This window comes from Phasianus colchicus, chromosome 31, assembly GCF_987193195.1.
Source record: "Phasianus colchicus chromosome 31, bPhaCol1.hap1.1, whole genome shotgun sequence".
Lineage (NCBI taxonomy): Eukaryota > Metazoa > Chordata > Aves > Galliformes > Phasianidae > Phasianus > Phasianus colchicus.
The window spans coordinates 3,475,360-3,501,242 of record NC_143466.1 but is presented as its reverse complement, the minus strand read 5'-3'; the positions used below and the strand labels follow the sequence as shown (position 1 = coordinate 3,501,242).

Sequence of the window (25,883 nt, the reverse complement as noted above, 5' to 3'; positions counted from 1 at the left end):
GGGGGGGCGGCACACAGAGGGATTTGTGAGGAGGGGGGGGTCCCCAATATGAGGGGGGGTCCCGGGGGGGGGTCAGGATCCGCTCCTCTCGCTCTTGACTTTGAGGAACTCCGCCATGGAGGAGAAGTATTTCTGGTTGGCCTCCGCCACCTTCTTCTCTGCGGCCTGCGGGTTGACGATCTCCAGGCCCTGGGGGGGGGGCAAAAAAAGGGCGGGGGGGGGCACAAATGGGTCGGGGGGGGGGGACACAAAGGAGGAGTTGGGGACCCCCCCCCAAATTGGGGTGGATGGGAAAGCCCGGAGTTGGGATGCGGTGCTGCTGTAGGGGCTCTATGGAGCCCCCCCCCCCAATGGAAATCAGGGTTTGGGGGGGGGGGGGCATAAAAATAGGGGGGTCCACGGCCCCCCCACACCCCCACTTAGCGCCCCCAGAGCCCCACAGGCTGCCCCCGACCCCCCCCAAACCCCCAGTGCCCCCCCCTCAGAGCCCTCCCCAGGACTCATTACCCCCCCCAGGCCCCCACAGCCCCCCCAGAAGCCCCCTACCCCCCCAGCACCCCCCCAAGGACTCGTTACCCCCCCATAAGCCCCCCCTGCCCCCCCCCAGGCCCCCATAGCCCCCCTAAGGCTCCCCATAAGCTCCCCAAAGCCCCCCCTACCCCCCCGCAGCACCCCCCCAAGGACTCGTTACCCCCCCATAACCCCCCCTGCCCCCCCAGGTCCCCATAGCCCCCCCAAACCCCCCAACCCCCCCCCAAAGACTCATTACCCCCCCCAGACCCCCATAGGCCCCCCAACCCCCCCCCTAAGCCCCCCCTATCCCCCCCCAGCCCCACCCAAGAACTCATTACCCCCCCATTACCCCCCCTGCCAAACCCCCAGACCCCCATAGCCCCCCCAAAACCCCCCCATACGCCCCCCCCAGCCCCCCCAAAGACTCATTACCCCCCCCGAACCCCCCAGCCCCCCAACCCCCCCCATAAGCTCCCCAAGGCCCCCCCTACCCCCCCTCAGCACCCCCCCAAGGACTCGTTACCCCCCCCATAACCCCCCCTGCCCCCCCAGGTCCCCATAGCCCCCCCAAACCCCCCCTGCCCCCCCCAAAGACTCATTCCCCCCCCCGGACCCTCATAGCCCCCCCAACCCCCCCCCTAAGCCCCCCAAGGCCCCCCCTATCCCCACCCCAAGGACTCATTACCCCCCCATTACCCCCCCCGCCAACCCCCCAGACCCCCATAGCCCCCCCAACCCCCCCTTATCCTCACCCCAAGGAGTCATTACCCCCCCATAAGCCCCCCCAGACCCCCATAGCCCCCCCAAAACCCCCCCATAAGCCCCCTAAGGACCCCCCATTCCTCCCCAGCCCCACCCCAAGGACTCATTACCCCCCCATAACCCCCCCTGCCAACCCCCCAGACCCCTATAGCCCCCCAAAACCCCCCCTTCGCCCCCCCAAAGACTCATTACCCCCCCCCGGACCCCCCCCCAGACCCCCAAAACCCCCCCATAAGCCACCCCCATCCCCCCCTATCCCCACCCCAAGGACTCATTACCCCCCCCATTACCCCCCCTGCCAACCCCCAGACCCCCATAGCCCCCCCAAAACCCCCCCATACGCCCCCCCCCCAGCCCCCCCAAAGACTCATTACCCCCCCCAGACCCCCCCAGCCCCCCAAGCCCCCCCCTATCCCCCCCCAGCCCCACCCAAGAACTCATTACCCCCCCATAACCCCCCCCGCCAACCCCCCAGACCCCCATAGCCCCCCCAAACCCCCCCATACGCCCCCCCCCAACCCCCCCATAAGCCCCCCCCCAGCCCCCCCCCACCTGCAGAGGAGTGAAGGCCACGGAGGAGGCGGTGCCGGACGATCGGTCCCTGATGGTGGATTTGCCCCCATAGACCACGCTCTGCTTCTGCAGCGTGCGCTGGGGGGGGCAATTTGGGGGGGGGGGGTAATTAATGAAGGGGGTGCAGATAATGGGGGGGGGGGCGTATGGGGGTGGGCTCTGAGGGGGGGTCAATTGTGGGAGGGGGTGTTTCCATTTGGGAGGGGTCTCCGGGGGGTGACGTTTGGGGGAGGTCTCAATTTGGGGGGGGAATCTCAATTTGGGGGGGTCTCAATTTGGGGGGCTTCTCATTTTGAGGGGGCCTCATTGTGGGGGGGGAGATCTCATTTTAGAGGGGGGGTCTCAATTCAGGGGTCTCAAGGTTGGGGGGGGGGGATCCCAATTTGGGGGGGGTCTCTGGGGGTCTCAATTTGGGGCTTGCCATTTGGGGCAGTGGTCCCAATTCAGGGGGGGTGGTCTCAATTCGTGGGTGGCCTCGATTTGGGGGGGGGGGGGGGTCTCCATTTGGGGGGGGGGGTCTCAATTCAGGGTGGGGGTCCCAATTTGGGGGTGGTCTCCATTTGGAGGGGGCCCAATTTGGGAGGGGTCCCAATTCAGGAAAGGGTCTCCGTTAGGGGGGGTCCCAATTCAGGGTGGGGTCTCCATTTGGGGGGGTCCCAATTTGGGGGGGGTCCCAATTCAGAGGGGTGTCTCCATTCGGGGGAGGGTCCCAATTCAGGGGGGGGGTCTCCATTGGGGGGGGTGTCTCCATTTCGGGGGGGTCCCAATTCAGGCTGGGGGTCCCAATTTGGGGGGGGTGGTCTCAATTTGGGGGGGGTGTCTCCATTTCGGGGGGGTCCCAATTCAGGCTGGGGGTCCCAATTTGGGGGGGGTGGTCTCAATTTGGGGGGGGTGTCTCCATTTCGGGGGGTCCCAATTTGGGGGGGGGGTCCCAATTCAGAGGGGGGTGGTCTCAATTGGGGGGTGGGGGGGGTCTCCATTCGGGGGTGTCCCAATTTGGGGGGGTTCTCCATTTTGGGGGGGGGTCCCAATTCAGGGGGCGGATCTCCATTGGGGGGGGTCCAAATCCAGGGTCGGGGTCCCAATTCAGGGTGGGGGTCCCAGTTGGGGGGGGTCCCAAGTCGGGGGGGGTCTCCATTGGGGGGGGTGTCTGCATTTGGGGGGGTCACAATTTGGGGGAAGTGGTCTCAATTGGGGGGGTGGGGGGGGGGTCTCCATTCGGGGTGTCCCAATTCAGGGGGGGGTCTCCATCTGGGGGGGGGTCCCAATTCAGGGTGGGGGTCCCCATTGGGGGGGGGTGTCTCCATTTGGGGGGGGGGTCCCAATTCAGGGGGGGGGTCCCAGTTGGGGGGGGTCCCAATTCAATTCAGAGGGGTGTCTCCATAGGGGGTGGGGTCCCAATTCAGAGTGGGGGTCCCAATTCGGTGGGGGTCCCAATTCGGGGGGGGGTCCCAATTCGGGGGGGGGTCCCAATTCAGGGGGGTGTCTCCATTTGGGGGGGGGGTCCCAATTTGGGGGGGGTGGTCTCAATTCAGGGTGGGGGTCCGAATTTGGGGGGGGGTCCCAATTTGGGGGGGTGGTCTCAATTCACGGTGGGGGTCCCCATTGGGGGGGGGGTCCCAATTTGGGGGGGCGTCCTAATTTGGGGGGGGTGGTCTCAATTCGGGGGGGGGGTCCCAATTCAGGGTGGGAGTCCCATTTGGGGGGGGGGTCCCATGTGGGGGGGGTCCCATGTGGGGGGGGGGGTCCCAATTTGGGGGGGGTCCCAATTTGGGGGGGGGTCCCAATTCAGGGTGGGGTCTCCATTTGGGGGGGTCCCAATTGGGGGGTGGGTCCCAATTCGGGGGGGGTCCCAATTCGGGGGGGGCTGGTGTCTCCATTCGGGGGTGTCCCAATTTGGGGGGGGTTTCCATTCAGGGAAGGATCTCCCTTTGGGTATGGGGTCCAATTCAGGGTGGGGATCCCAATTTGCGGGGGTGTCTCCATTTGGGGGGGTCCCAATTTGGGGGGGGTCCCAATTGGGGGGGAGGGTCCCATGTGGGGGGGGGTCCCAATTCAGGGTGGGGGTCCCAATTGGGGGGGGTCCCAATTCAGGGTGGGGGTCCCATTTGGGGGGGGTCCCAATTCAGGGTGGGGGTCCCAATTTGGGGGGGGGTCCCAATTCGGGGGGGGGTCCCAATTTGGTGGGGGTCCCAATTCAGGGTGGGGGTCCCAATTCGGGGGGGTGTCCCATTTGGGGGGGGGGGGCCCATTTGGGGGGGGGTCCCAATTTGGGGGGGGGTCCCAATTGGGGGGGGGGGTCCCATGTGGGGGGGGTCCCAATTGGGGGGGGGGGGTCCCATGTGGGGGGGGGTCCCATGTGGGGGTGTCCCATGTGGGGGGGTCCCATGTGGGGGGGGTCCCATGTGGGGGGGTCCCAATTCGGGGGGGGGTCCCAATTTGGGGGGGGTCCCATTTGGGGGGGTCCCAATTCGGGGGGGGGTCCCATGTGGGGAGGGGTCCCAATTGGGGGGGGTCCCATGTGGGGAGGGGTCCCAATTTGGGGGGGGTCCCAACCTGCAGCGTCTTGGAGATGCGCGCCTTGCTGGCCTCGTTGATCTGCGTCTGCCGCACGCGGCCGCTGCCCGCCTTGCCCAGGTGGCCCAGGCTGAAGCCCAGGTCCTCCTGGTAGGCGTCCTCCTCGATCTGGGGGGGGCGGAGGTAATTAGCGCGGGGAGGCGTTAATTAGCCGGCGGGGGGGGGCGGTAATTGGCGTTAATTGCACCTCTCCGAAGCTCATGCGGTTGGCCTGCTTGCGGATCTCCGTCAGCCCCAGGCGCTCCTTCATCTTCCTGTACCTGGGTAATTACCGCCTCGTTAGCGGGGATTAATTAGCGCCGGGCCCCCCACACTAACAACACCCCCCCCCCCGTTAATTACTAATTGATCTCTTTTAAGTGACGCCCCCCGCTAATTAAAAACTTTCATCGTTAATAAGGATTCCACCTACTAACGTGAGACCCCCCCCTAATTAATGTGAGACCCCCCCAATTAACGTAAGACCCACCTAATTAACATGACGCCTCCCATAATTAACGTGAGATCCCTCCTAATTAATATGAGATCCCTCCTAATTAACATGAGACTCCCCCTAATTAACGTGAGACCCCCCCTAATTAACATGAGACCCCCTCCCAATTTACGTGAGACCTCCCCCAATTAACACAAGATCTCTCCCCAATTAACATGAGAATCCCCCCCCCCAATTAACATGGGACCCTCCCCATTAATTACCCCCCCATTAATTGCCACCCCCCCATTAATTGCCACCCCATTAATTGCCACCCCCCATTAATTGCCACCCCCCATGCTCCCAGGACCCCCCCCCATTAATCAAGCCTCCCCCATTAACACGGGACCCCCCCATTAATTACCCACCCCCCCATTAACCGACCCCCCAATTAACTGAGCTGCCCCATTAACATGGGACCCCCCTCCCCAATTAATCAACCCCCCATTAACTGACCCCCCCCCATTAAATGAGAGCCCTCTAATTAATTGCCACCCCCCCCATTAATTGCCACCCCCCCATTAATTAACCCCCAATTAGCAGCACCCCCCTCAGCCACCTGCGCCCCCCCCAATTAGCAGCCCCCCCCAATTAGCACCCCCCCAAATGAGCAGCCCCCCCCAATTAGCAGCCCCCCAAATGTGCACCCCCCCCAATTAGCAGCCCCTCTCACCCACCTGCGCCCCCCAATTAGCAGCCCCCCCCAATTAGCAGCCCCCCAAATTCGCACCCCCCCAAATTCACACCCCCCCCCAAATGACAGCCCCCCCTCACCCACCTGCATCCCTCCCAAACACCTGCCCCCCCTCCAAATTAGCACCCCCCCCAATTAGCACCCCCCCCAATTAGCACCCCCCCCCAATTAGCCCCCCCCCAACTGACAGCCCCCCCACCCACCTGCGCCCCCCCAATTAGCACCCCCCCAATTAGCACCCCCCCCAATTAGCCCCCCCCCCAACTGACAGCCCCCCCACCCACCTGCGCCCCCCCCTCTTCTTCCTCTGCCCATCCAGGGGGGCCGGCAGCGGCTTCACCTGCTTGACGGGGGGGGGCTCCTGCCACTTGTCGAACTTGCGCTCGATTTCCTCCTTCAGGTCGTAGCCCACCTTGGGGGGGGGGGGCACGGGGTGCGAATCGGGGGTGGTTCAATGGGGGGGGGCACGGGGTGTGAATCGGGGGTGGTTCAATGGGGGGGGGGGCACGGGGTGTGAATCGGGGGTGGTTGAATGGGGGGGGGGCACGGGGTGCGAATCAGGGGTGGTTCAATGGGGGGGGGGCACGGGGTGTGAATCGGGGGTGGTTGAATGGGGGGGGGGCACGGGGTGCGAATCAGGGGTGGTTCAATGGGGGGGGGGCACGGGGTGTGAATCGGGGGTGGTTCAATGGGGGGGGGCACAGGGTGCGAATCAGGGGTGGTTCAATGGGGGGGGGGCACGGGGTGCGAATCAGGGGTGGTTCAATGGGGGGGGGGCACGGGGTGCGAATCGGGGGTGGTTGAATGGGGGGGGGCACGGGGTGCGAATCGGGGGTGGTTGAATGGGGGGGGGCACGGGGTGTGAATTGGGGGTGGTTCAATGGGGGGGGGCACGGGGTGTGAATCGGGGGTGGTTCAATGGGGGGGGGCACAGGGTGTGAATCGGGGGTGGTTGAATGGGGGGGGGGCGTTTATTTTGGGGGGGGTCCCACCTTTCCGTCGTGGCTCTCGTGGAAGCTGTCCACCCGCGCCGCCAGCGTGCATTTGGCCGACACCAGGCGGGCGGCTTTGCGGCGCAGGTCCTGGGGGGGATTAATTAGGGGGGGCTTAATTAGTTGGGGGGGCTAATTAACTGGGGGGGGAGGTGGGGGTCCCAATTAATGACAGAGGTCCCAACAAAATGGGGGCAGGGGGTCCCAAGGATGGAGGGAGGGGGGCTAATGGAAGGAGGGGGTCTGGTGTCTTTGCGGTGCGGGTCCTGGGGGGGGATTAATTGAGGGGGAGCTAATTAATTGGGGGGGGCTAATTAATTGGGGGTGGGGTTCCCAATTAATGAGGGAGGTCCCAACCAAATGGGGGCAGGGGGTCCCAGGGATGGGGGGAGGGGGGGCTAATGGAGTGGGGGAATCACTATGTAATTGGGGGGGGGTCCCAGAGACGTGGGGGGGGTCTTAAAGGAATGGGGGGGGGTCCCAACCAAATGGGGGGGTCGCAAATGACCAGGAGATTCCCAAATAAATGGGGGGGGGCCCAATAAAATCAGGGGGGTCCCAACCAAACGTGGGGTCCCAGGGTTGTGGGGGGGGGTCCTAAGACACTGGGGGGGTCCCAGGGTTATGGGGGGGGGTCGTAATGGAATGGGGGGCTCCCAAATGAATGGGGGGGGTCCCAACAGAACCAGGGGGGTCCCAACCAAACGTGGGGTCCTGGGGTCATGGGGGGGGTCCTAAGACACTGGGGGGGTCCCAATGGAGCCGTGGGGGGGTCCCAGGATTATGGGGGGGGTCATATTGGAAGGGGGGGGTCCCAAATGAATGGGGGGGTCCCAACGGAACCAGTGGGTCCCAACCAAACGTGGGGTCCTGGGGTCATGAGGGGGGGTCGTAAGACAATGGGGGGGTCCCAATGGAACTGGGGGGGTCCCAGGGTTATGGGGGGGGGGTCGTAATGGAATGGGGGTGTCCTGATTGAATGGGGGGGTCCCAAATGAATGGGGGGTCCCAGAGACGTGGATGTAGTCCTACGGGACCCAGGGGGGTCCCAACCAAACGGGGGGTCCCGGGGTCATGGGGGGGGTCCTAAGACAATGGGGGGGTCCCAATGGAACTGGGGGGGGGGGTCCAACCAAGGGGGGGTCGTAACGGAATGGGGGGGTCCTGACTGAATGGGGGGGGTCTCAAATGAATGGGAGATTCCCAAATGAATGCGGGGGTCCCAACAGAACCAGGGGGGTCCCAACCAAACGTGGGGTCCCGGGGTCATCAGGGGGTGTCCTAAGACAATGGGGGGGTCCCAATGGAACTGGGGGGGGTCCCAGGGTTATGGGGGGGGGTCGTAACAGAATGGGGGGCTCCCAAATGAATGGGGGGGGTCCCAACAGAACCAGTGGGGCCCAACCAAACAGGGGGTCCTGGGGTCATGGGGGGGGTCCTAAGACACTGGGGGGGTCCCAATGGAGCCGTGGGGGGGTCGCAGCCAAGGGGGGGCGACTCACGGGGGGCAGGGACTGCACGATGTCGCTGTGGTAGATGTAACCCGTGTGGGGCAGCACCGAAGTGCTGGAGAAGCCGGACAGCGTGCGGCGCTGCGCCCCCAGCAGCATGATGTTACATGCCGGCATCTTGGAGAGCGGGGTGAGGCCCCCGGCGATGCCTGCGGGGAGAGGGGGGGACAGAACGGGGGGAAATGGAGCCAAAGTGGGGAGAGAGGGAGGTAAAATGGGGAGAAATGGAGGTAAAGTGGGGAGAGAGGGACGTAAAATGGGGAGAGATGGAGGTAAAGTGGGGAGAGATGGAGGCAAAGTGGGGAGAGATGGAGGAAAGTGGGGAGAGATGGAGGAAAGTGGGGAGAGATGGAGGCAAAGTGGGGAGAGATGGAGGCAAAGTGGGGAGAGATGGAGGAAAGTGGGGAGAGATGGAGGTAAAATGGGGAGACATGGAGGTAAAATGGGGAGAGATGGAAGCAAAGTGGGGAGAGATGGAGGAAAGTGGGGAGAGATGGAGGAAAGTGGGGAGAGATGGAGGCAAAGTGGGGAGAGATGGAGGAAAGTGGGGAGAGATGGAGGCAAAGTGGGGAGAGATGGAGGTAAAGTGGGGAGAGATGGAGGTAAAGTGGGGAGAGATGGAGGCAAAGTGGGGAGAGATGGAGGAAAGTGGGGAGAGATGGAGGCAAAGTGGGGAGAGATGGAGGAAAGTGGGGAGAGATGGAGGCAAAGTGGGGAGAGATGGAGGCAAAGTGGGGAGAGATGGAGGCAAAGTGGGGGGAAATGGAGGCAAAGTGGGGAGAGATGGAGGTAAAGCGGGGGGAAATGGAGGTAAAGGAGAGAAGTGCAGCCATCGTGGGGGGAAACGGAGTGGAAGTGGGGGGATGGATGCAAAATGGAGCCAAAGTGGGGAGAAAGGGAGCCAAAGTGGGGAGAAGTGGAGCCAAAATGAAAAGAAACGGAGCCAAAATGATAAGAGCTGAACCCAAAATGATCTCGAAAGGGAAAAAGTGGGGGGAAATAGACACAAAACAGAGGAAAACAGCCCCAAAACGTCGAGAAATGAACCTGTACCAGCCTCGAAAAAGGAGGAATGGACTCAAAATGGGGAGAAACCAACCGAAAATGCAAACAAATTGATCCTAAATGGGGTCAAATGGGGAAAACGGCCCCAAAATGGGGAGGAACAGCCCCACAGCGCCCCCTAGTGGTGAGTCCTCCCCCCACAGCGCCCCCTAGCGCTGGGTCCTCCTCCCATAGCAGCACCATAGCACTAAGTCCTCCCAACACAGCGCCCCCTAACGGTGGGTCCACCCCCTACTGGTGGCTCCTCGCCCCACAGCGCCCCCTAGTGCTGAATCCTCCTCCCACAGCACCCCCCAGCGCTGAGTCCTCCCCCCACAGCGCCCCCTAGTGTGGGTCCTCCCCCCACAGCACCCCCCAGCGCTGAGTCCTCCCCCCACAGCGCCCCCTAGCGGTGGGTCCTCCTCCCACAGCGCCCCCCAGCAGTGGGCCCTCCCCCCACAGCACCCCATAGCACTGACTCCTCCCCCCACAGCGCCCCCTAGTGCTGAATCCTCCTCCCACAGCGCCCCCTAGCGGTGGCTCCTCCCCCCACAGCGCCCCCTAGTGCTGAGACCTCCCAACACAGCGCCCCCTAGCGGTGGGTCCTCCTCCCATAGCAGCACCATAGCACTAAGTCCTCCCAACACAGCGCCCCCTAATGGTGGGTCCACCCCCTACTGGTGGGTCCTCCCCCCACAGCGCCCCCTAACGGTGGGTCCTCCCCCCACCCCCCCACCCACCCATGATCTTGGCGGCCGTGGAGGCGCCGACGATGACGGAGAGGTTGGGGGCGATGAAGGACATCCTGGACTCCACGTACTCGTAGATGCGGTGCTTGGCCTGGCTCAGCTGCAGCGCCATGTCGCACGCCTCCTCGATGCGCTGCAGCTCCTCCTCCGACAGCTGCTGCCTAGGGGGGGTCGTTCGGGGGTTTTGGGGGGCAATTGGGGGCTTTGGGGGGCATTTCAGGGCACTTTGGGGGCACTGGGGGGCAGTTTGGGGCTTTGGGGGGCTTCTTAGGGCACTTTAAGGCCGTTTGAAGATAATTTGGGGGCAACTGGGGGCTTTTGGGGTTATTTCAGGGCACTCTGGAGGACATCTGGGGGCACCTTGGGGTTTGGGGGGCTTTTAGGGGGTCATCTGGGGGTATTTGGGGGCAACTGGGGGCAGTTGGGGGCATTTCAGGGCACTTTGGGGGCACTGGGGGGCAGTTTGGGGCACTGGGGGGCTTCTTAGGGCACTTGAAGGCCGTTTGAAGATAATTTGGGGGTATTTTGGGGCTTTTGGGGTTATTTCGGGGCACTCTGGAGGACATCTGGGGGCACCTTGGGGTTTGGGGGGCTTTTAGGGGGTCATCTGGGGGTATTTGGGGGCAACTGGGGGCAGTTGGGGGCATTTCAGGGCACTTTGGGGGCACTGGGGGGCAGTTTGGGGCTTTGGGGGGCTTCTTAGGGCACTTTAAGACCATTTGAAGATAATGTGGGGGTATTTGGGGGCAATTAGGGGCATTTCAGGGCACTCTGGAGAACATCTGAGGGCACTTTGGGGTTTTGGGGAGCTTTTTAGGGCACTTTGGGGCCATTTGAGGATGACTTGGGGATATTCGGGGGCAATTGGGGGCAGTTTGGGGCTTTTGGGAGGATTTCAAGGCACTCTGGAGGACATTTGGGGGTAGTTTGGGGCAATGGGGGGCTTTTGGGGGATCAATTGTGGCAGTTTTGGGATCGTTTGAGGGTATTTGGGGGCAACTGGGGGCAGTTCGGAGACATTCCAGAGCTTTTGGGGGCAGTTTGGGGACATTTGGGGGGCAGTTTGGGGCCTTTTTGGGGATATTTCAGGATGTTTTAGGGCCGTTTTGGGGCGTTTTGGGACAAATGAGACCTTTTGTGGCATTTGGGGTCATTCTGGGGGCATTTGGGGGCATTTTCCTGCCTTCTTTATGCTCTGTTTTAAGAGCAGACATGAAAACATCACAATAACCCCAAACTACAAATGAAGCTGAGGGAACAAAACGACCCCAAAACCAGCCTCAAAAACATCCCCTATAAAAAGGCCCAAAAAACGACCCCCCAAAAAAAGCCCCCAAAGCCCAGGATTTTGGGTCTCTTTGGGCTGCTTTGCCCCGTTTTGAGCACTGCTCACCCCTGCGTGGTGGAGGCGGTGACGCTGACCACCATGATGGTGGCGTTGGTGAGGATCTGCTGCACGTTCTCGTTGTTCTTGCACTTATCCAGGCTGTTCCCCAGCTCCTGTTTTTTTTTTTGGGGGGGTGGGGCAGGTTATGGGGAGACCCCCGAGTGTGGGGGGACCGTCGGGGTGGGGGGGCGTAAATGGGGAACCCCCAGGATTGGAAGAAAGGGGGTTGGGGGGTCGGGAGGACCCTCAAGATTGAAGGGTGGGGATTGGGGGACCCCAAGGATTTGGGGGGGGGGTTGGGGGGAACCCCAGGATTTGGGGGGTGGGGGGACCCTCAGGGTGTGGGGGATGGGGGGTGTAAAAGGGGACCCCCAGGATTGGAAGGGGGAGGTTGGGGGGTCGGGAGGATCCTCAAGATTGAGGGGAGGAGTGGGGATTGGGGGAACCCCAAGGATTTGGAGGGGTGGGGGGACCCCCAGAATTTTGGGGTGGCGACTGGGGGGCTGGGAGGACCCTCAAGATTTAGGAGAAGGGATGGGGGTTGGGCGACCCCAATGATTTGGGGGTGGGGGAACCCCAGGATTTGATGGGGGTGGGGTGGGAGTAGAGGGGACCCCCAGAATTAGGGGAGGTGGGAGCTTGGGAGGACCTTCAGGATGTAGGGAGAAGGATTGAAGTTGGGGGGATCCCAAAGATTTGGGGGGTGGGGGGCACCCCAGGATGTGGGTGGGGATTGAGGGAACCCCCAGAATTTAGGGGGAAGGGTGGGGGGCTTGGGGGATCCCCAGGATGTTGGGGGGAACCCCAGGATTTGAGCGGGTGGGGATCAGAGGAAACCTTATAGCAGCAGTTATGGGGACCCCCAGGATATCAGGGGAGGGGGAAGACTCTAAGATTTGGGGGGGGCACCCAGGATTTGGGGGGGGGGGGTCAGGGGTAGCCCAGGATTTGGGGAGACCCCCAGGATTGAGGGGGAGGTGGGACTGGGAAGACCCAAAGATTGAGAGGGGGGGAATCTCAGGATTTAGGGGGGGGGGGTTCGGGGGACTCCTAGGATTGAGTGGGGGAGGTTTGGGGGGGGGTCTGTGGGGACCCCCCCCCCAAAATTCAGACCTTGACGGTGCGGATGTAATCCAGGGCGTTGGGGACGAGGGATTCCAGCTCAGGGAAACGTTTGGAGTATTTGTCCCTGATGAATTTGTGGATGATGTCTGAAATTTGGGGGGGGGAAAGGGGTCAGATTTTGGCAGGGGGGGGGTCAGTGCTCCCCCCCCCCCACCCCACAACAGGGGGGTGAAAAGGTCTGCAGAAATAAAAGGGAGACCCCAAATAAACTCAGGAGTGGGAGAGACCCCAAAACCTTTGGGTAGGAGAGGGAAAAACTGCAAAGACCCCCCCTGGAATTTGCAGTGGGGGGGGGGGGGGGAACCCCAAAACATCTGGGAAATGGGGAGAGGGGGGGGAGAAGGCACTCAGAAATGGGGGGTGGGGGGACCCCAAAGCCCCTTAGATATGGGGGGGGCCACAAAGCTTCTGGGAAATGGAAGACCCCCCCCAAACCCCTCAAAAATGGGGGGGAGGGCCCCAAAGCCCCATAGAAATGGGGGGGGGACCCCAAACACTCGCAGAAATGGGGGAGGGGGACCCCAAAACCCCATAGAAATGGGGGGACCTCAAAACTCCTCAGAAATGGGGTGGAGGGACCCAAAAACCCGCCAAAAATTGGGGAGGGGGACCTCAAAACCCCTCAGAAATGGCAGGGACCCCAAAGGCTTTTAGAAATTGGGGAGGGGGACCCCAAAACCCACAGGAATGGGGGGGGGAAAGGGGGGGAGGACCCCAAAGGCCACCAGAAAGGGGAAGGCGGATCCCAAAGGCCTTCAGAAATAGGGGGAGGACTTCCAAAGACCCTCAGAATTGGGGGAGGGGGGGAGAGGGGGGAACCAAAAGACCCCCAGAAAATGGGGAGGGGGATCCCAAAAAGACACAGGAATAGGAAGCACCCCAAAGTCTGCGGGAAATGGAGGGGAAAAGACCCCAAAGAGCCTCAGAAATGGGGGGTGGGAAGACCCCAAAGCCGCATAGAAATGGAGAGGAGACCCCAAAGCCCATCAGAAATGGGGGGGGAAGACCCCAAAGCCCCCCAGATCCCCCCCCACTCACTGAGCTCGTTCTCGATCTCCACTGTCAGGTTGTTGGCGTCCACAATCACACGATATTCGGGGGCAGCTTCCACCGGCCCCAAAACTGCCAGAAATTGACCCAAAACGGGGACCTGTGAGCTGGGGGGGAAGGGGGGGCAACAGGACCCCAAAGGGACCCCAAAGGGATCCCAAAGGGACCCCCCCCCACGGCCCCAAAGTGGGGGGAAAGCGCCCCAAAAAAGGATCCCGATCAAAGGATCCCAAAGTGACCCCAAAATGATCCCAAATGGGTCCCAAAATGACCCCAAAATGTGTCCCAAAACGACCCCAAAAACGACCCAAAATGGGCCCTGAAAAGACCCCAAAACTGAGCTCCAAAAAAACCCTAAAAACGAGCCCTAAAATGAACCTCAAACGGGTCCCAAAATGATCCTAAAACTGAGCTCCAAAATAACCATAAAACGAAGCCTGAAAACGCCACAAAATGACCCAAAACGGGCCCTGAAACAACCCCCAAAATTGAGCTTCAGAACGACCCAAAAGGATCCCAAAAAGTCCCCAAAATGACCTCAAAAAGGGTTCTGAAAAGAACAGCCCCAAAATAAGCCCTAAAAGGGTTTCAAAAAGACCCCAAAACAACCCAAAAATTGAACCCCAAAACGTCGCCAAAATGATCCCCAAAAGAGCCCCAAAACCATCCCAAAACGTGCCATAAAATGATCCTAAAACTAAACCCCAAAGTGATCCCTAAAACAGCCCTAAAACAACCCCAAAATCCAGCTGCAAAATGATCCCCAAAAAGACCCAAAATGAGCCCCCAATGACCCTAAAATCGAGCGCTAAAACACCCCCAAAACACCCCCTAAAAAACCCAAACTGACCCAAAACGGCCCCAAACTCGGCCCCAAAATGACCCCAATACTGAGCTCCAAAACCACCCCAAAACCACCCCAAATGACCCCAAAACGGGCTCAAAAATCACAGAAAGACAAACCGCTGACTCCAAACAGAAACCCCAACCCAAAACGGGCACAAAATGACCCCAAAACGACCCCAAAACGCCCCAAAACGACCCCAAAACCGCAACGAGACGCAAAACGACCCCAAACCCAGCCCTGAAACGACCCAAAATCCGCAGAATTCACCCCAAAATCCCCCCCCCCCCCCGTACCCTCAGCTGCGCGCGGCTGCCGTGCGATGTAATCCTCGATCTTCTGCATGATGTCTGCAAACTGGGGGGGGGGATTAAAAAACAGGGGGGTTACGGGGGTCCCACCGCCCCACAGCCCCCCCACCCCACAGCCCCCACAACCCCAAACGACCCCACAGCCCCCCCACCGTCCCACATCCCCCCCCCCCAGCCCCCATAACCCCGTACACAACCCACGCCCCCCCCCCACGACCCCGTATGACCCCCCCCACACCGCCCCCCCGTGCAGCCCCCCCAAATCCCCACACACCACAACCCCACACACCCCCACGACCCCCCAGCCACCCCCACCCCACAACCACACCCCCCTGACCCCATATGACCCCAAACCCCCCCACGTCCTGCCCCCCCACCCCCCTACAGCCCCCCCAAATCCCCACACCCCATAACCCCATCCCCCCCACGACCCCACAACCCCCCCCACTCCCACCCCCCACACTCTCATGACCTCACCGCCCCCATAACCCCCCATAGCCCCCCCCACCCCACAGCCCCCCCTATGACCCCATATGACCCCACACCCCAATATCCTGCCCCCCCACCCCACGCACCCCCACAGCCCCCCCAAATCCCCCCACCCCATAACCCCGTGCACCCCCACGACCCCCCCACCCCATACCCATACCCCCATCACCCCATATGACCCCAACCCCACCCTACAGCCCCCCCAACTCCCCCCACCCCATAACCCCCCACACCCCCACGACGCCCCCCGTATCCCCATAGCCCCCCCACAGCCCCCCCACCCCATACCCCCCCCCACGACCCCACAACCCCCCCGCCCCCCACCCCCCCTTATCCCCCCACCCCCTACATCCTCACGACCCCCCGCCCCCCCCACCCCACAGCCCCCCCCACAACCCCACCCCCATGACCCCACATGACCCCATCCCCCCATAACCCCCCCCCAATTAACCAGCCCCGCCCCCCCGCCCCGCTCACCCCCCGGCTGTCCCACAGTTTCGCGATGCTCTTCACGGAATCCCCCGCCGGTTCCGGCAGCGCCTCCTCCCGCACCTCCTCGATGGGCTCCCCGTCCTCCTCCTCAGCGAAGCTCTCCTCCTCCTCCTCCGCCGCCTCCTCCAGGTCGGCCAGCAGTTCGTCCGCCAGCGACATGGCTGCGGGCTGGGAGGGCCGCCCGTCACCCCCCGCCGCCCCCCCCGGGCCGCCCCGTTACCGCCGCGTTCCGCCATTACCTCTGCGCTCCTCTGTGCTGCGGCCGCGTCGCCGCCGAAATGCGTCACTTCCGGTCGTGTCGCGCTCTAACACCCTCACTTCCTCTTGCTGCGAGCTAACTTCCGGTCTCCGCACACCTACTTCCGTTCCTCTCTTCTCGCGGCCTTTCCGGCCCGCTCTGATTGCGTCATCACCGTGCGCCTCCCGCTCCCGGCCCCGGGGCGTCGTTTTCTCCTCGCGGACACGGAGAGCGGCGCGGAAGGGTGACGTCATCACCGCCGGGGGGGGGGGGGGCGGAAGCGCTGAGGGGGAATTCGGTGCGGTGAGGGGGGTTAATGGGGGGCGTTAATGGGGGGGAGAGAGGAGGAAAGGGGCCTGAAGGGGGGAGTGATGGGGAAATGGGGTGTAATGAGGGGAATTATGGGTCTGGGGGGGATGGTGGGGTCTGGGGGGGGGCTTTGGAGCTCTATGTGGGGAAATGGGGTCTGGGGGGGGGGCACAAATGGGTTCCGGGAGGGAAACGGTGCCGTCTGTGGGGGGCGGTGGGGTTTGAAGAGAGGCTGTTTTCTTGGGGGCGGGGAATACGTGGGTCAGGGCGCACCCCAGGGTCCCTCTGGGGGTCTCTTCTGGCCTTGATCGCCCTCACCCCCCCCCCCCCCCATGCTCCCCCCAGGACGATGGCGGCCGTCGGCTTCGAGGAGTTCTCAGCACCGCCCGGCTCGGAGCTGGCGCTGCCCCCCCTCTTCGGAGGCCACATCCTGGAGGGGGAACTGGAAGCCGAGGTGGAATTCGAAGCCGGGGGGGGTCCGGGTGGGCCCGGCGGGGGGGGCGAGGAGGAGGACGAGGAGGAGGAGCAGCGGCGCGAGGAGGGGCGGCGGCGCGAGGAAATGGCGCGCAGGAAACTGGCGGCGCTGGGACGGCGGTGCCGGGAACTGGAGCAGGTCAGGCCACGCCCACTACCTGCAAGCCACGCCCCCTTCGGACACACCCACAGTGACGTGGCCACGCCCCCGGCTTTGGCCCCACCCCCTTTGGCGCGTATGCCCCGCCCCTAGGCTTTTAGCTCCACCCCCATTGTGCTCCCACCTCCTTTGGCTCCGCCCCCTTTCAGATAGGCCGCGCCCCCATAACCAGCCCCCCATGACCCCCCACCCCATAGCTTTCCAACCCCCACCCCATAACCACACACCCATGACCCCATATGACCCCCCCACAGCCCCCCAAATTCCCACACCCCACAGCTCCATACACCCCCATAACCCCACACCTCCTCCCATCCCCCCCCCACGCCCCCTTAAAGCCCCCATAGCCCCCCAACAACCCCAAATCCCCCCCACCCCCCCATCCCATAACCCCCATCTGTTTCCCTGGGCCGTTTGGCCCCGCCCCCTTCCGAATCGTTTCATCCCATTGGCTCCACCCCAATGATTTGGCCACGCCCCTTTCCCCTCTCCCTCTGCTTTTATTGGTTTTGGCACAGCCCTGACCCCGCCCACTTTGAGGAAGCCACGCCTCTTAGCGACAAACCACGCCCCTTTCCATAGGGCACGCCCCCAGTTTAAGCCCCACCCCCGTGCTCTCTATGCAAATCACGGTGGCTCTGCCCCTTCCGTATTCCCGCCCCCTGTCAGACCACACCCCCTGCTTTAGCCCCGCCCACAGTGACCCCGCCCCCAGCTCAGGCTCCGCCCCTTTTCCCATGGCCGTATCGCCTTACATTTTATCCCAACTAGCCCCATTAGCCCCGCCCCCTCCTTAGCTCCGCCCATTTCACTAGCCCCGCCCCCTCCTTAGCCCCGCCCCCAACGACCCCCCCCAAATAAAATCCCCCCCCCAGGTGAACGCCCGTGCCCTGGGCCGCCTGCAGTGGGTGCAGCGCCTGACCCGGCGGCTGCAGCAGGAGCGCAGGTGGGTGCAGACCCCCCCCCAATTAACCCCCCTCCAATTAACCCCCCCCACTCTAATTAAACCCCCCCCCACTCTAATTAACCCCCCCTAATTAACCTCTCCCCCCCCCAGGTTCCTGATGAAGGTCTTGGATTCCTATGGAGATAATTACCGCCAGGGTCACCTCACCTTTCTCCTCGAGGTGGGACCCCCCCCACGCCCCCCCCCAAACCCAACCTGACCCCCCCCCAATTCCCCAGGACCCCCTCATAAACCCCACGTACTCTTTGACCCCCCCCAACCCCAAAATACCCAACCTAACCCCCCCCCCCGCTATCTATCCTGTGCCCCCCCCCACAAACCCGTAGCACATCTGACCCCCCCCCATGCCCCCCCCACGACCACCCCATTAACCCCATAGTCCCTCTGACCCCCCCCTTCCATCTACCCCCCCATGACCCCCCCCCAATTTCCCACCCCCCCCCCAATAATTATCTCAAGCCCCTCCCGAACCCATCCCCCCTCTCTGCCCCCCCCAAATTCCCATAGACCCCCCCCCCACTAACAGCCCTATGCCCCCCCCGTGACCCCCCCCCCACAACCCCATATCCCCACTGACCCCCCCTCAATTTCCACAAACGCCCCCCCCCAAAACCCACACCACAACTCCCCCCCCCCCCCCGATTCCCTTGGACCCCCCACCCATAACAGCGCCGTGCCCCCCCCCAATTTAACCCCCCCCAAACCCATCTGCCCCCCCCCAACATCCCTATGCCCCCCCCACGACCCCCCCCCACTTAACCCCAAACCCATCTGCCCCCCCCTCAAAATTCCTTGCACCCCCCCCATTTAATCCCCCCCAAACCCATTTCCCCCCCCCCCATTCCCCCAGACCCCCCCCCCCAATAACAGCCCTGTTCCCCCCCCCCAATTTTATCCCCCCCCCCCAGGACGACGCCCCCCGCCCCCCCGCGGCCCCCACCCCCGGCAATGCAGAGAACGAACCCCCCGACAAGGAAACTGGGGGGGGGGGCACAAGTTTGGGTCCGCCCCCCCCTCCCCTCCCCCCACCCCGCAGCCCCCCCCCGGAGCCCCCCCCAAAAAGGAGGAGGAGGAGAGGGGGGGGGGGGGCGACCACCGTGGGACCCCCAGAGGAATTTGGGGTGCAGGTATGGGGGGGGGGGGGAGGCAATAATTAAGGGGGGGGGCACAAAAGGGGGGGGGGGGTCCTGTTAATGAGGGGGGGAGCACAAATGGGGGGGGGGTCCGGTTAATGGGGGTGGGTCAACAATTATGGGGGGGGGCACAAATAGGGGGGGGACACGCACAAATGGGGGGGGGGCACACACAAATTGGGGGGGGGCACAGATTGGAGGGGGGTCCTGTTAATGGGGGGGGCACAAATGGAGGGGGTGGGACACAAAAATGCAGGGGGTTACAGATTGGGGGGGGGGGTCCTGCTAATGGGGGGGGGCACAAATTGGGGGTGGGAGGACACAGAAATGGGGGGGGGCACAGATTTGAGGGGGGGTGCTGTTAATGGGGGGGGCACAAATTGGGGGGGGGGCACAAATGGGGGGGGGCTGGTTGACAAAGGGGGGTCATGTTAATGGGGGGGGGCACAAATGGGGGTGCAGGGGGGTCTGATTAATTGGGGGGGGGGGCAGAAATGAGGATGTGAGGTGTCTGATTAATGAGGAGTGCCTGATTAATGAGGGGGGGGCACAAAGGGGGGGGGGAAGCTGTTAATTTGGGGGGGGGGCACAAAAAATGGGGGGGGGCTTCATGAACAGCTGAGCTTTTCCTTCCAGGCAAAGGGGGGGGATGAGGAGCTGTGCCCCCCCCCGTGGCCCCCCCAGTTCGACTGAAATGGGACCCCCCCCCACCACACAGCACCTTGGGACCCCCCCCAATTTTTTCACCCCCCCCCCCCAAATAACACCCAAAATCACCCCCCCCCCTCCCCAAATTCCCCACGTAACGAATACAAAACCCAGAAACGACGAACGGGAGGTTTATTGTGAGCCCCCCCACAGCGTTTTATATTGGGGGGGGGGGTAATTAAAGCTGCCCCCCCCCCCAAATTGGGGGTCGTCGCCCCCCCCCCCACCCCTGGGGGGGGTCAGAGGCGCTTCAGCCAATCCAGGTTGGGGCCCTCGGGGTCGCAGGGGTGGGAGGGGACGGAGGGCAGCGAGCCGTCATCGCGCACAGGGACTGCGGGGATTCATTAGCAGGGGGTTAATTAACGGGGGGGTTAATTAACGGGGGAGGGGGACAGGGTTAATGAGAGGGGTCAGAATTAATGGGGGGGGGGGGCGGGTAGGGTTAATTGGGGGAGGTGGAATTGGGGGGGGGGGGTGGAATGAATTGGGGGAAAGAATTTGGGGGTGGAATGGGGGATTGGAATTAATTGGGGGGGGAGGATTAATTGGGGGGGGATTAATGAGGGGGAGAATTAATGGGAGGGAAGAAGGGTTAATGAGGGGGGGGAGAAGAGTTAATGAGGGAGGGAAATGATTGGGGGGGTCGAATTAGGGGGGTGGGATTAATGGGGGGGCAGAATTGGGAGAGTTATGGGGGGGCAGGATTTGGGGGGGTGGAATTGGTGGGATTAATTGGGGGGGGAAATTAATTGGGGGGGAATTAATTAATGGGGGGGCAGTAATAATGAAAGAGGAGCAGAAATAATTGGGGGGGGTCAAAATTGGGGGGAAGGAAGGATTAATGGGGGGCAGAATTGGGGGAGTTATGGGGGGGGCAGGATTTGGGGGGGTGGTATTAATTGGGGGGGGGAATTAATTGGGGGGGGAAATTAACTAATGGGGGGGGCAGAATTAATGAGAGCAGAGGAAAAATGATTGGGGGGGTTGGAATTGGAGGGACCAGAATTAATTGGGGGGGGAGAATTAATTGGGGGGGGGGCACAGAGTGATTGGGGTCTTGGGGTGGAAGAAGTGGGGGTCATAATGGGATCCTGGTGGGGGGGGGGATTTAAGTCTGGGGGGGGGGCACAATGGGTCTGGGGGGGGGAATAGGGGTGGGGGGGGTGCAGTGGGAAAATGGGGGTCTCTATGGGGTTTTTTTTTTTGGGGGGGGGCACGGAAAGATTGAGGTGCTGGGGGAGGGGGGGAGGAGGAATAAGGGTGGAAATGGGGGGGGGGAGGGGAATAATGGGGTCTTAATGGGAAAAGTGAGGATTTGGGGGGGGGAGAACTGAGTCGGGGGGGGGGCAAAATGGGTCTGGGGGGGCAAAATGGGTCTGGGGGGGCAACGGGGGGGGGGTTACCTGGGTATTGGTAGGGGGTGGCCCTGTTGATCATCCCCGAATACTCGGCGTAGGGGCTGACGAACGGCGAGATGATGGCTGTGGGGGGGGGGGGGTCGTTAAAAGCAGAGGGGGGGGGTCAGTATGCTGTGCCCCCCCCCCCCCCCAAAAAAAAAACCCCACAGACCCAGAGCTGCGATCCCGAAGCTGACGGTGAGGACGGGCTGCTGCGCCCACAGCGCCTTCAGGGCTGCGCTGATCCCTGGGGGGGGGTGGAAGGGGGGGGGGGCGTGGGTCAGGGACCCCCCCCAGGACCCCCCCACCATAATACGGCCCCCCTGCAAACCACGCATCACCATGCGACCCCCCCCGCCCCCCCCAGACAGCCCCAACCCCCCCCTGGGACCCCCATATCCCACTGCGACCCCCCACCCACGACCTCCATAAATGCCCCCCCCCCCCGAAAATACCCCCCCCAGACCCCTTAAGTGCCCCCCCCCCCCCCAATAGGACCCCCCTCCCACCCCGATTAGACCCCCCCCAAACAGCCCGAGACCCCTCAGAACCCCCATATTGCACTGGGACCCCCCCCCAGCACCCCCAGAAATGCCCCCCACGACCCCCCCCCCATCCCAATGGGACGCCCCCTGCCCCCCCCCCAATAACCCCACCCCCCAATAGGGACCCCCCCACACCCCCCCAAGGAACCCCTGGGACCCCCAGAGTCCCCAAAGGTGCCCCCCCCCCCTCCAAGACCCCCTACCATAATGGGACCCCCCCCAAAGCCCCCCTATGACCCCCAGACTCCCTTAACTGCCCCCCCCCCCCCACCAGACCCCCTTGGGACCCCCCCGATGGTCCTCCAGGACCCCCAAACCATAATGAAACCCCCCAACACCCCCAGACCCCATTCAGTGCCCCCCCCCAGGAGCCCCCTCCCCCCCCAAACCCCAATGGGCCCCCCCCCAAATTCCATCCCCCGGGGACCCCCTTCAGTGCCCCCCCCATATCCCAACGGGACCCCCCCAGGACCCCCCCAGATCCCAATGAACCCCCCCAGGACCCTCTTAAATGCCCCCCCAGGACCCCCACCCCCAAATAGGACCCCCCCCCAGACCCCCCCAGGACCCTCAGACCACATACGACCCCCCCCCAAAACCCCCCGGCCCCCAATGAGGCCCCCCCAGACCCCTCTGGGACCCCCCCACACCCCCAGAACTGCCCACCCCCCCCCTCCAGAACCCCCAGCCCCCCCCCCAAGACCCCCAGACCCATATGGGACCCCCAGGGCCCACCTAAGTGCCCCCCCCCCGCCCCCTCCCCCCAAATGCCCCCCATGACCCCCATACCCCAATTGAGACCCCCGCCCCCCCCCACCCCCACGCCCCCCCCCCAAACGCCTCTCCCCAGCCCCCCCACCTCAAAGAAACCCCCCCGGCCCCCCCTAAATGCCCCCCCAGCCCCCCCCAACAAAATGACCCCCACCCCCCAATTCTGCCCCCCCCCCAGCCCCCCCACCCCAATGCCCCCCCCCAACCCCCCGTCCCACCTCATGGCCCCCCCCAGGCCCCCTTACCCCCCCCCACCCCCAATACCCCCCCCAGGACCCCCCCCCAAATCGCCCCCCGCTCACGGCCCAGCCCCGCCATCGCCGCCCCGTCCTCCAGGCCGCAGTGACGTCAGAACTGCGCGACGCCAGCGGGTGGGGTCAGCGCGCCTCGTGACGTCATTTCAACGCGACGCCGCTTTATTTTCGGGGCGTGGTTTGTAAAAGCGGAAGTGGGGCGTGCTCACGCCTGGCCACGCCCACTTCTCCGTTTCCCGCCAAGACTGAACCGGAAGTGCGGCTGGAGTCTTTTTTTTGGGCAGATTTGGGGATTTTGGGGCAAAAATGCCGAATTTTAGCGAGAAACGGGCGACTCCTAAAGAGAATTCCGGGACTCGCGGCGGGAATTCGGAGCGTTTGGGAAAATACGGCCTCCGGTTGTTTGCAGATGTGGGGCGTTTGGGGGAAAACGGCCGTTTGGGGGGAAAGCGGCGATTTTCTTTAACGGGGCTCTGATTTGGGCTCCATTTCCGGCTTTTCGGGGCTTTGGGGGCGGCGCTGCGGGGAACGGGGGGGGTATTGGTGTGTGTGACCCAAATCTCGCGGGATTTGCCCAAATCTCGCGGGTTCTGCCCCAAATCTCGCGAGTTTTACTCCAAACCTGGGAGGTTTTGCCCAAATCTGATGGGTTTTGCCCCACATCTCGCGGGTTTTGCCCAAATCTCGCGGTTTTTGTCCAAATCTCGTGGGTTTTGCTCCAAACCTGGGAGGTTTGGCCCCAAATCTCGTGTGTTTTGCGCAAATCTCACGGGTTTTGCCCCAAATCTCACGGGTTTTCACCAAATCTCGCGGGTTTTGCCCCAAACCTGGGAGGTTTGGCCCCAAATCTCGCGATTTTGGCCCCAAATCTCGCGGGTTTTGCCTCAAATCTCACAATTTTTGCTCCAAACCTGGGGGGTTTTCCCCGAATCTGACAAGTTTTGCCCCAGATCTCGCGGGTTTTGCCCAAATCTCGCGGGTTTTGCCCAAATCTCGCGGGTTTTGCCCAAATCTCGCGGGTTTTGCCCCAAATCTCGCGAGTTTTGCTCCAAACCTGGGAGCTTTTCCCCAAACCTGATGGGTTTGGCCCCAAATCTCGCGGGTTTTCACCAAATCTCGCGGGCTTTGCCCCCCCCCCCAAGACGCACACAAGCTGCGCTAATGAGGAATTTAATCACGAATTAATTACAGGCGATAATTGGGGCGCGGTGATGAAGAGGGCGATGCTGGGGCTCCATCTGTGGGTCCGGGGCTGCGGCTCCTCTGCTGCTGTGGGGCAGCGCTGGGGGGAGACAGCAAACGGGGCCGGCGCTGTGGGGCTGGTTGTGGGGCAGAGCTATGGGGTGACGCCATGGGGCAGAGCTATGGGGCTGGTTGTGGGGCAGAGCTATGGGGTGACGCTATGGGGTCAGCATGAACAGCGGAGCTATGGGGCAGGTTATGGGGCAGAGCTATGGGGTGACGCTATGGGGTCAGCATGAACAGCGGAGCTATGGGGCAGGTTATGGGGCAGAGCTATGGGGTGACGCTATGGGGCAGAGCTATGGGGTGAAGATATGGGGCAGAGCTTTGGGGTGAAGCTATGGGGTCAGCATGAACAGCAGAGCTATGGGGTGATGCTATGGGGCAGACACTATGAGGAAGAGCCGTGGGGCAGTGCTATGGGGCAGAGTTATGAGGTGACACTATGGGGTCAGCACGAACAGCAGAGCTATGGGGCAGGTTATGGGGCAGCACTATGGGGCAGCTATGGGGCAGAGTTATGAGGTGATGCTATGGGGCAGAGCTATGGGGTGACACTGGGGTCAGCATGAACAGCAGAGCTATGGGGCAGAGCTATGGGGCAGGTTATGGGGCAGCTATGGGGCATCTATGAGGTGACACTCTGAGGAAGAGCTGTGGGGCAATGCTATGGGGCAGCTTATGGGGCGATGCTATGGGGTGAGTCTATGGGGCAGGTTATGGGGCAGTACTATGGGATGATGCTATGGGGCAGCTTATGGGGCAGCTTATGGGGCAGAGCTATGGGGCAGCTTATGGGGCAGGTTACAGGGCAGAGCTGTGGGGCGTTATGGGGCAGAGCTATGGGGCAGGTTACGGGGCAGTGCTATGGGGCAGGTTATGGGGCAGAGGTGTGGGGCAGGTTATGGGGCAGAGCTGTGGGGCAGCTTATGGGGCAGAGCTATGGGTTGAGGCTATGGGGCAGTGCTATGGGGTGATGCAATGGGGCGAGGCTATAGGATCAGCATGAACAGCAGAGCTATGGGGCAGAGCTATGGGGCAGGTTATGGGGCAGTGCTATGGGGTGATGCTATGGGGCAGTGCTTATGGGGCAGAGCTATGGGGCAGGTTATGGGGCAGCTATGGGGCACAGCTGTCCCCCCACCCGCCGTTGGGGGTCAGCCCCCTCCCCACACCCCCCGCTCTGGGTCAGCCCCACACTTGTGGGGCAGAGGAGGACGAGGAGGAAGGAGCGCCCCTCCCCCACCCCATTGATTGCTGGGGGGGGGGCAGAGCCTGGGGGGTGGAAAACGGCATCGATTGACCCAAATTAAGCGTTAATTAACAGCGGTAATGAAGGGGGGGGAGGGGGGAGGGCTCAATGTGGGGCCCTATGGGATCTATGGGGCCCTATGGGATCTGTGGGGTGTATGGGGCCCTATGGGGTCTATATGGATCTATGGGGCTCTATGGGGCCCTATGGGATTTATGGGGTTTATGGGGCCCTATGGGATCTATGGGGTCTATGGGGCCTATGGGGATCTATGGGGCTCTATGGGGATCTGTGGGGTTTATGGGGTCCTATGGGGCTCTATGGGGTCTCTATGGATCTATGGGGTCTATGGGATCTGTGGGGTTCTATGGGGCTCTATGGGGCCCTATGGGATTTATGGGGTTCTATGGGACTCTATGGGGCTCTATGGGGTCTCTATGGATTTATGGGGCCCTATGGGATCTATGGGGTTTATGGGGCCCTATGGGGTTCTGTGGGGTTCTATGGGGCTCTATGGGGATCTATGGGGTTTATAGGGATCCATGGGGCGCTATGGGGTTTTATGGGACCTATGGGGTCTATATGGATCTATGGGGTCTATGGGGCAGCCCCCCCCCCTCCCCCCCCATACCTGCAGTGGGGCTCAGCGCAGCAGCAGCAGCAGTTGGGGGGCGGCGATTCCCCCCCACAGAACGTTCCAGAACGACCCCAAAAGTTGGGGGGGGGCGGCGGCGCGGGACGCTGTGGGGCGGAGGGCGCAATGGGGGGGGGCCTGGGGGGGGTCCGGAGAGCTCCAGGTCAGATCTGTGGGGAGATGGGGGGCGTCAGTGGGGCTGGGGTGGGGTGGG

At 62.6% G+C, this 25,883-nt stretch overlaps 3 protein-coding genes across 3 annotated transcripts; 1 reads left to right on the top strand and 2 right to left on the bottom strand.

Annotated features, from left to right (window-relative positions):
• Positions 1 to 23: 23 nt before the first annotated feature.
• PRPF31 (pre-mRNA processing factor 31) lies at positions 24 to 15,961 on the bottom strand. Its single transcript, XM_090127616.1, has 14 exons — positions 15,825 to 15,961; positions 15,571 to 15,753; positions 14,590 to 14,650; positions 13,438 to 13,521; positions 12,388 to 12,485; positions 11,281 to 11,387; positions 9,879 to 10,048; positions 8,086 to 8,243; positions 6,584 to 6,673; positions 5,876 to 6,003; positions 4,613 to 4,685; positions 4,405 to 4,533; positions 1,828 to 1,926; positions 24 to 189 (listed from the first exon to the last, which is right to left on the bottom strand). The coding sequence occupies exons 2-14, from the start codon at positions 15,742 to 15,744 to the stop codon at positions 73 to 75; spliced, it is 1,488 nt and encodes a 495-aa protein (XP_089983742.1). The 5' UTR covers positions 15,745 to 15,753; positions 15,825 to 15,961; the 3' UTR covers positions 24 to 72.
• Positions 15,940 to 19,612, top strand: TFPT (TCF3 fusion partner). The gene is made up of 6 exons (XM_090127617.1): positions 15,940 to 16,067; positions 16,478 to 16,745; positions 17,642 to 17,712; positions 17,824 to 17,893; positions 18,642 to 18,860; positions 19,503 to 19,612. The coding sequence occupies exons 2-6, from the start codon at positions 16,482 to 16,484 to the stop codon at positions 19,557 to 19,559; spliced, it is 681 nt and encodes a 226-aa protein (XP_089983743.1). The 5' UTR covers positions 15,940 to 16,067; positions 16,478 to 16,481; the 3' UTR covers positions 19,560 to 19,612.
• Positions 19,613 to 19,689: 77 nt separating this feature from the next.
• On the bottom strand, positions 19,690 to 22,728 carry NDUFA3 (NADH:ubiquinone oxidoreductase subunit A3). Its single transcript, XM_090127707.1, has 4 exons — positions 22,590 to 22,728; positions 21,144 to 21,218; positions 20,978 to 21,055; positions 19,690 to 19,905 (listed from the first exon to the last, which is right to left on the bottom strand). Exons 1-4 carry the CDS (start codon positions 22,603 to 22,605, stop codon positions 19,814 to 19,816), a joined length of 261 nt encoding a protein of 86 aa, XP_089983833.1. The 5' UTR covers positions 22,606 to 22,728; the 3' UTR covers positions 19,690 to 19,813.
• Between the last annotated feature and the right edge of the window lie 3,155 nt (positions 22,729 to 25,883).

What these genes read in the sequence shown, in the direction of transcription:
- PRPF31 (XM_090127616.1), bottom strand. Translation starts at nt 15,744, where the DNA reads ATGTCGCTGGCGGACGAACTGCTGGCCGACCTGGAGGAGGCGGCGGAG. An exon ending in AACTGTGGGACAGCCGGGGG is followed by an intron (nt 14,651 to 15,570) that starts GTGAGCGGGGCG and finishes CCCCCCCCCCAG; the next exon opens with TTTGCAGACATCATGCAGAA. An exon ending in CACGGCCGCCAAGATCATGG is followed by an intron (nt 8,244 to 9,878) that starts GTGGGTGGGGGG and finishes CTCTCCCCGCAG; the next exon opens with GCATCGCCGGGGGCCTCACC.
- TFPT (XM_090127617.1), top strand. Translation starts at nt 16,482, where the DNA reads ATGGCGGCCGTCGGCTTCGAGGAGTTCTCAGCACCGCCCGGCTCGGAG. An exon ending in GGTGCCGGGAACTGGAGCAG is followed by an intron (nt 16,746 to 17,641) that starts GTCAGGCCACGC and finishes TCCCCCCCCCAG; the next exon opens with GTGAACGCCCGTGCCCTGGG. An exon ending in ACCTCACCTTTCTCCTCGAG is followed by an intron (nt 17,894 to 18,641) that starts GTGGGACCCCCC and finishes CCCCCCCCCCAG; the next exon opens with GACGACGCCCCCCGCCCCCC.
- NDUFA3 (XM_090127707.1), bottom strand. An exon ending in CTTCGGGATCGCAGCTCTGG is followed by an intron (nt 21,056 to 21,143) that starts GTCTGTGGGGTT and finishes CCCCCCCCACAG; the next exon opens with CCATCATCTCGCCGTTCGTC. An exon ending in CACCCCCTACCAATACCCAG is followed by an intron (nt 19,906 to 20,977) that starts GTAACCCCCCCC and finishes GAATCCCCGCAG; the next exon opens with TCCCTGTGCGCGATGACGGC.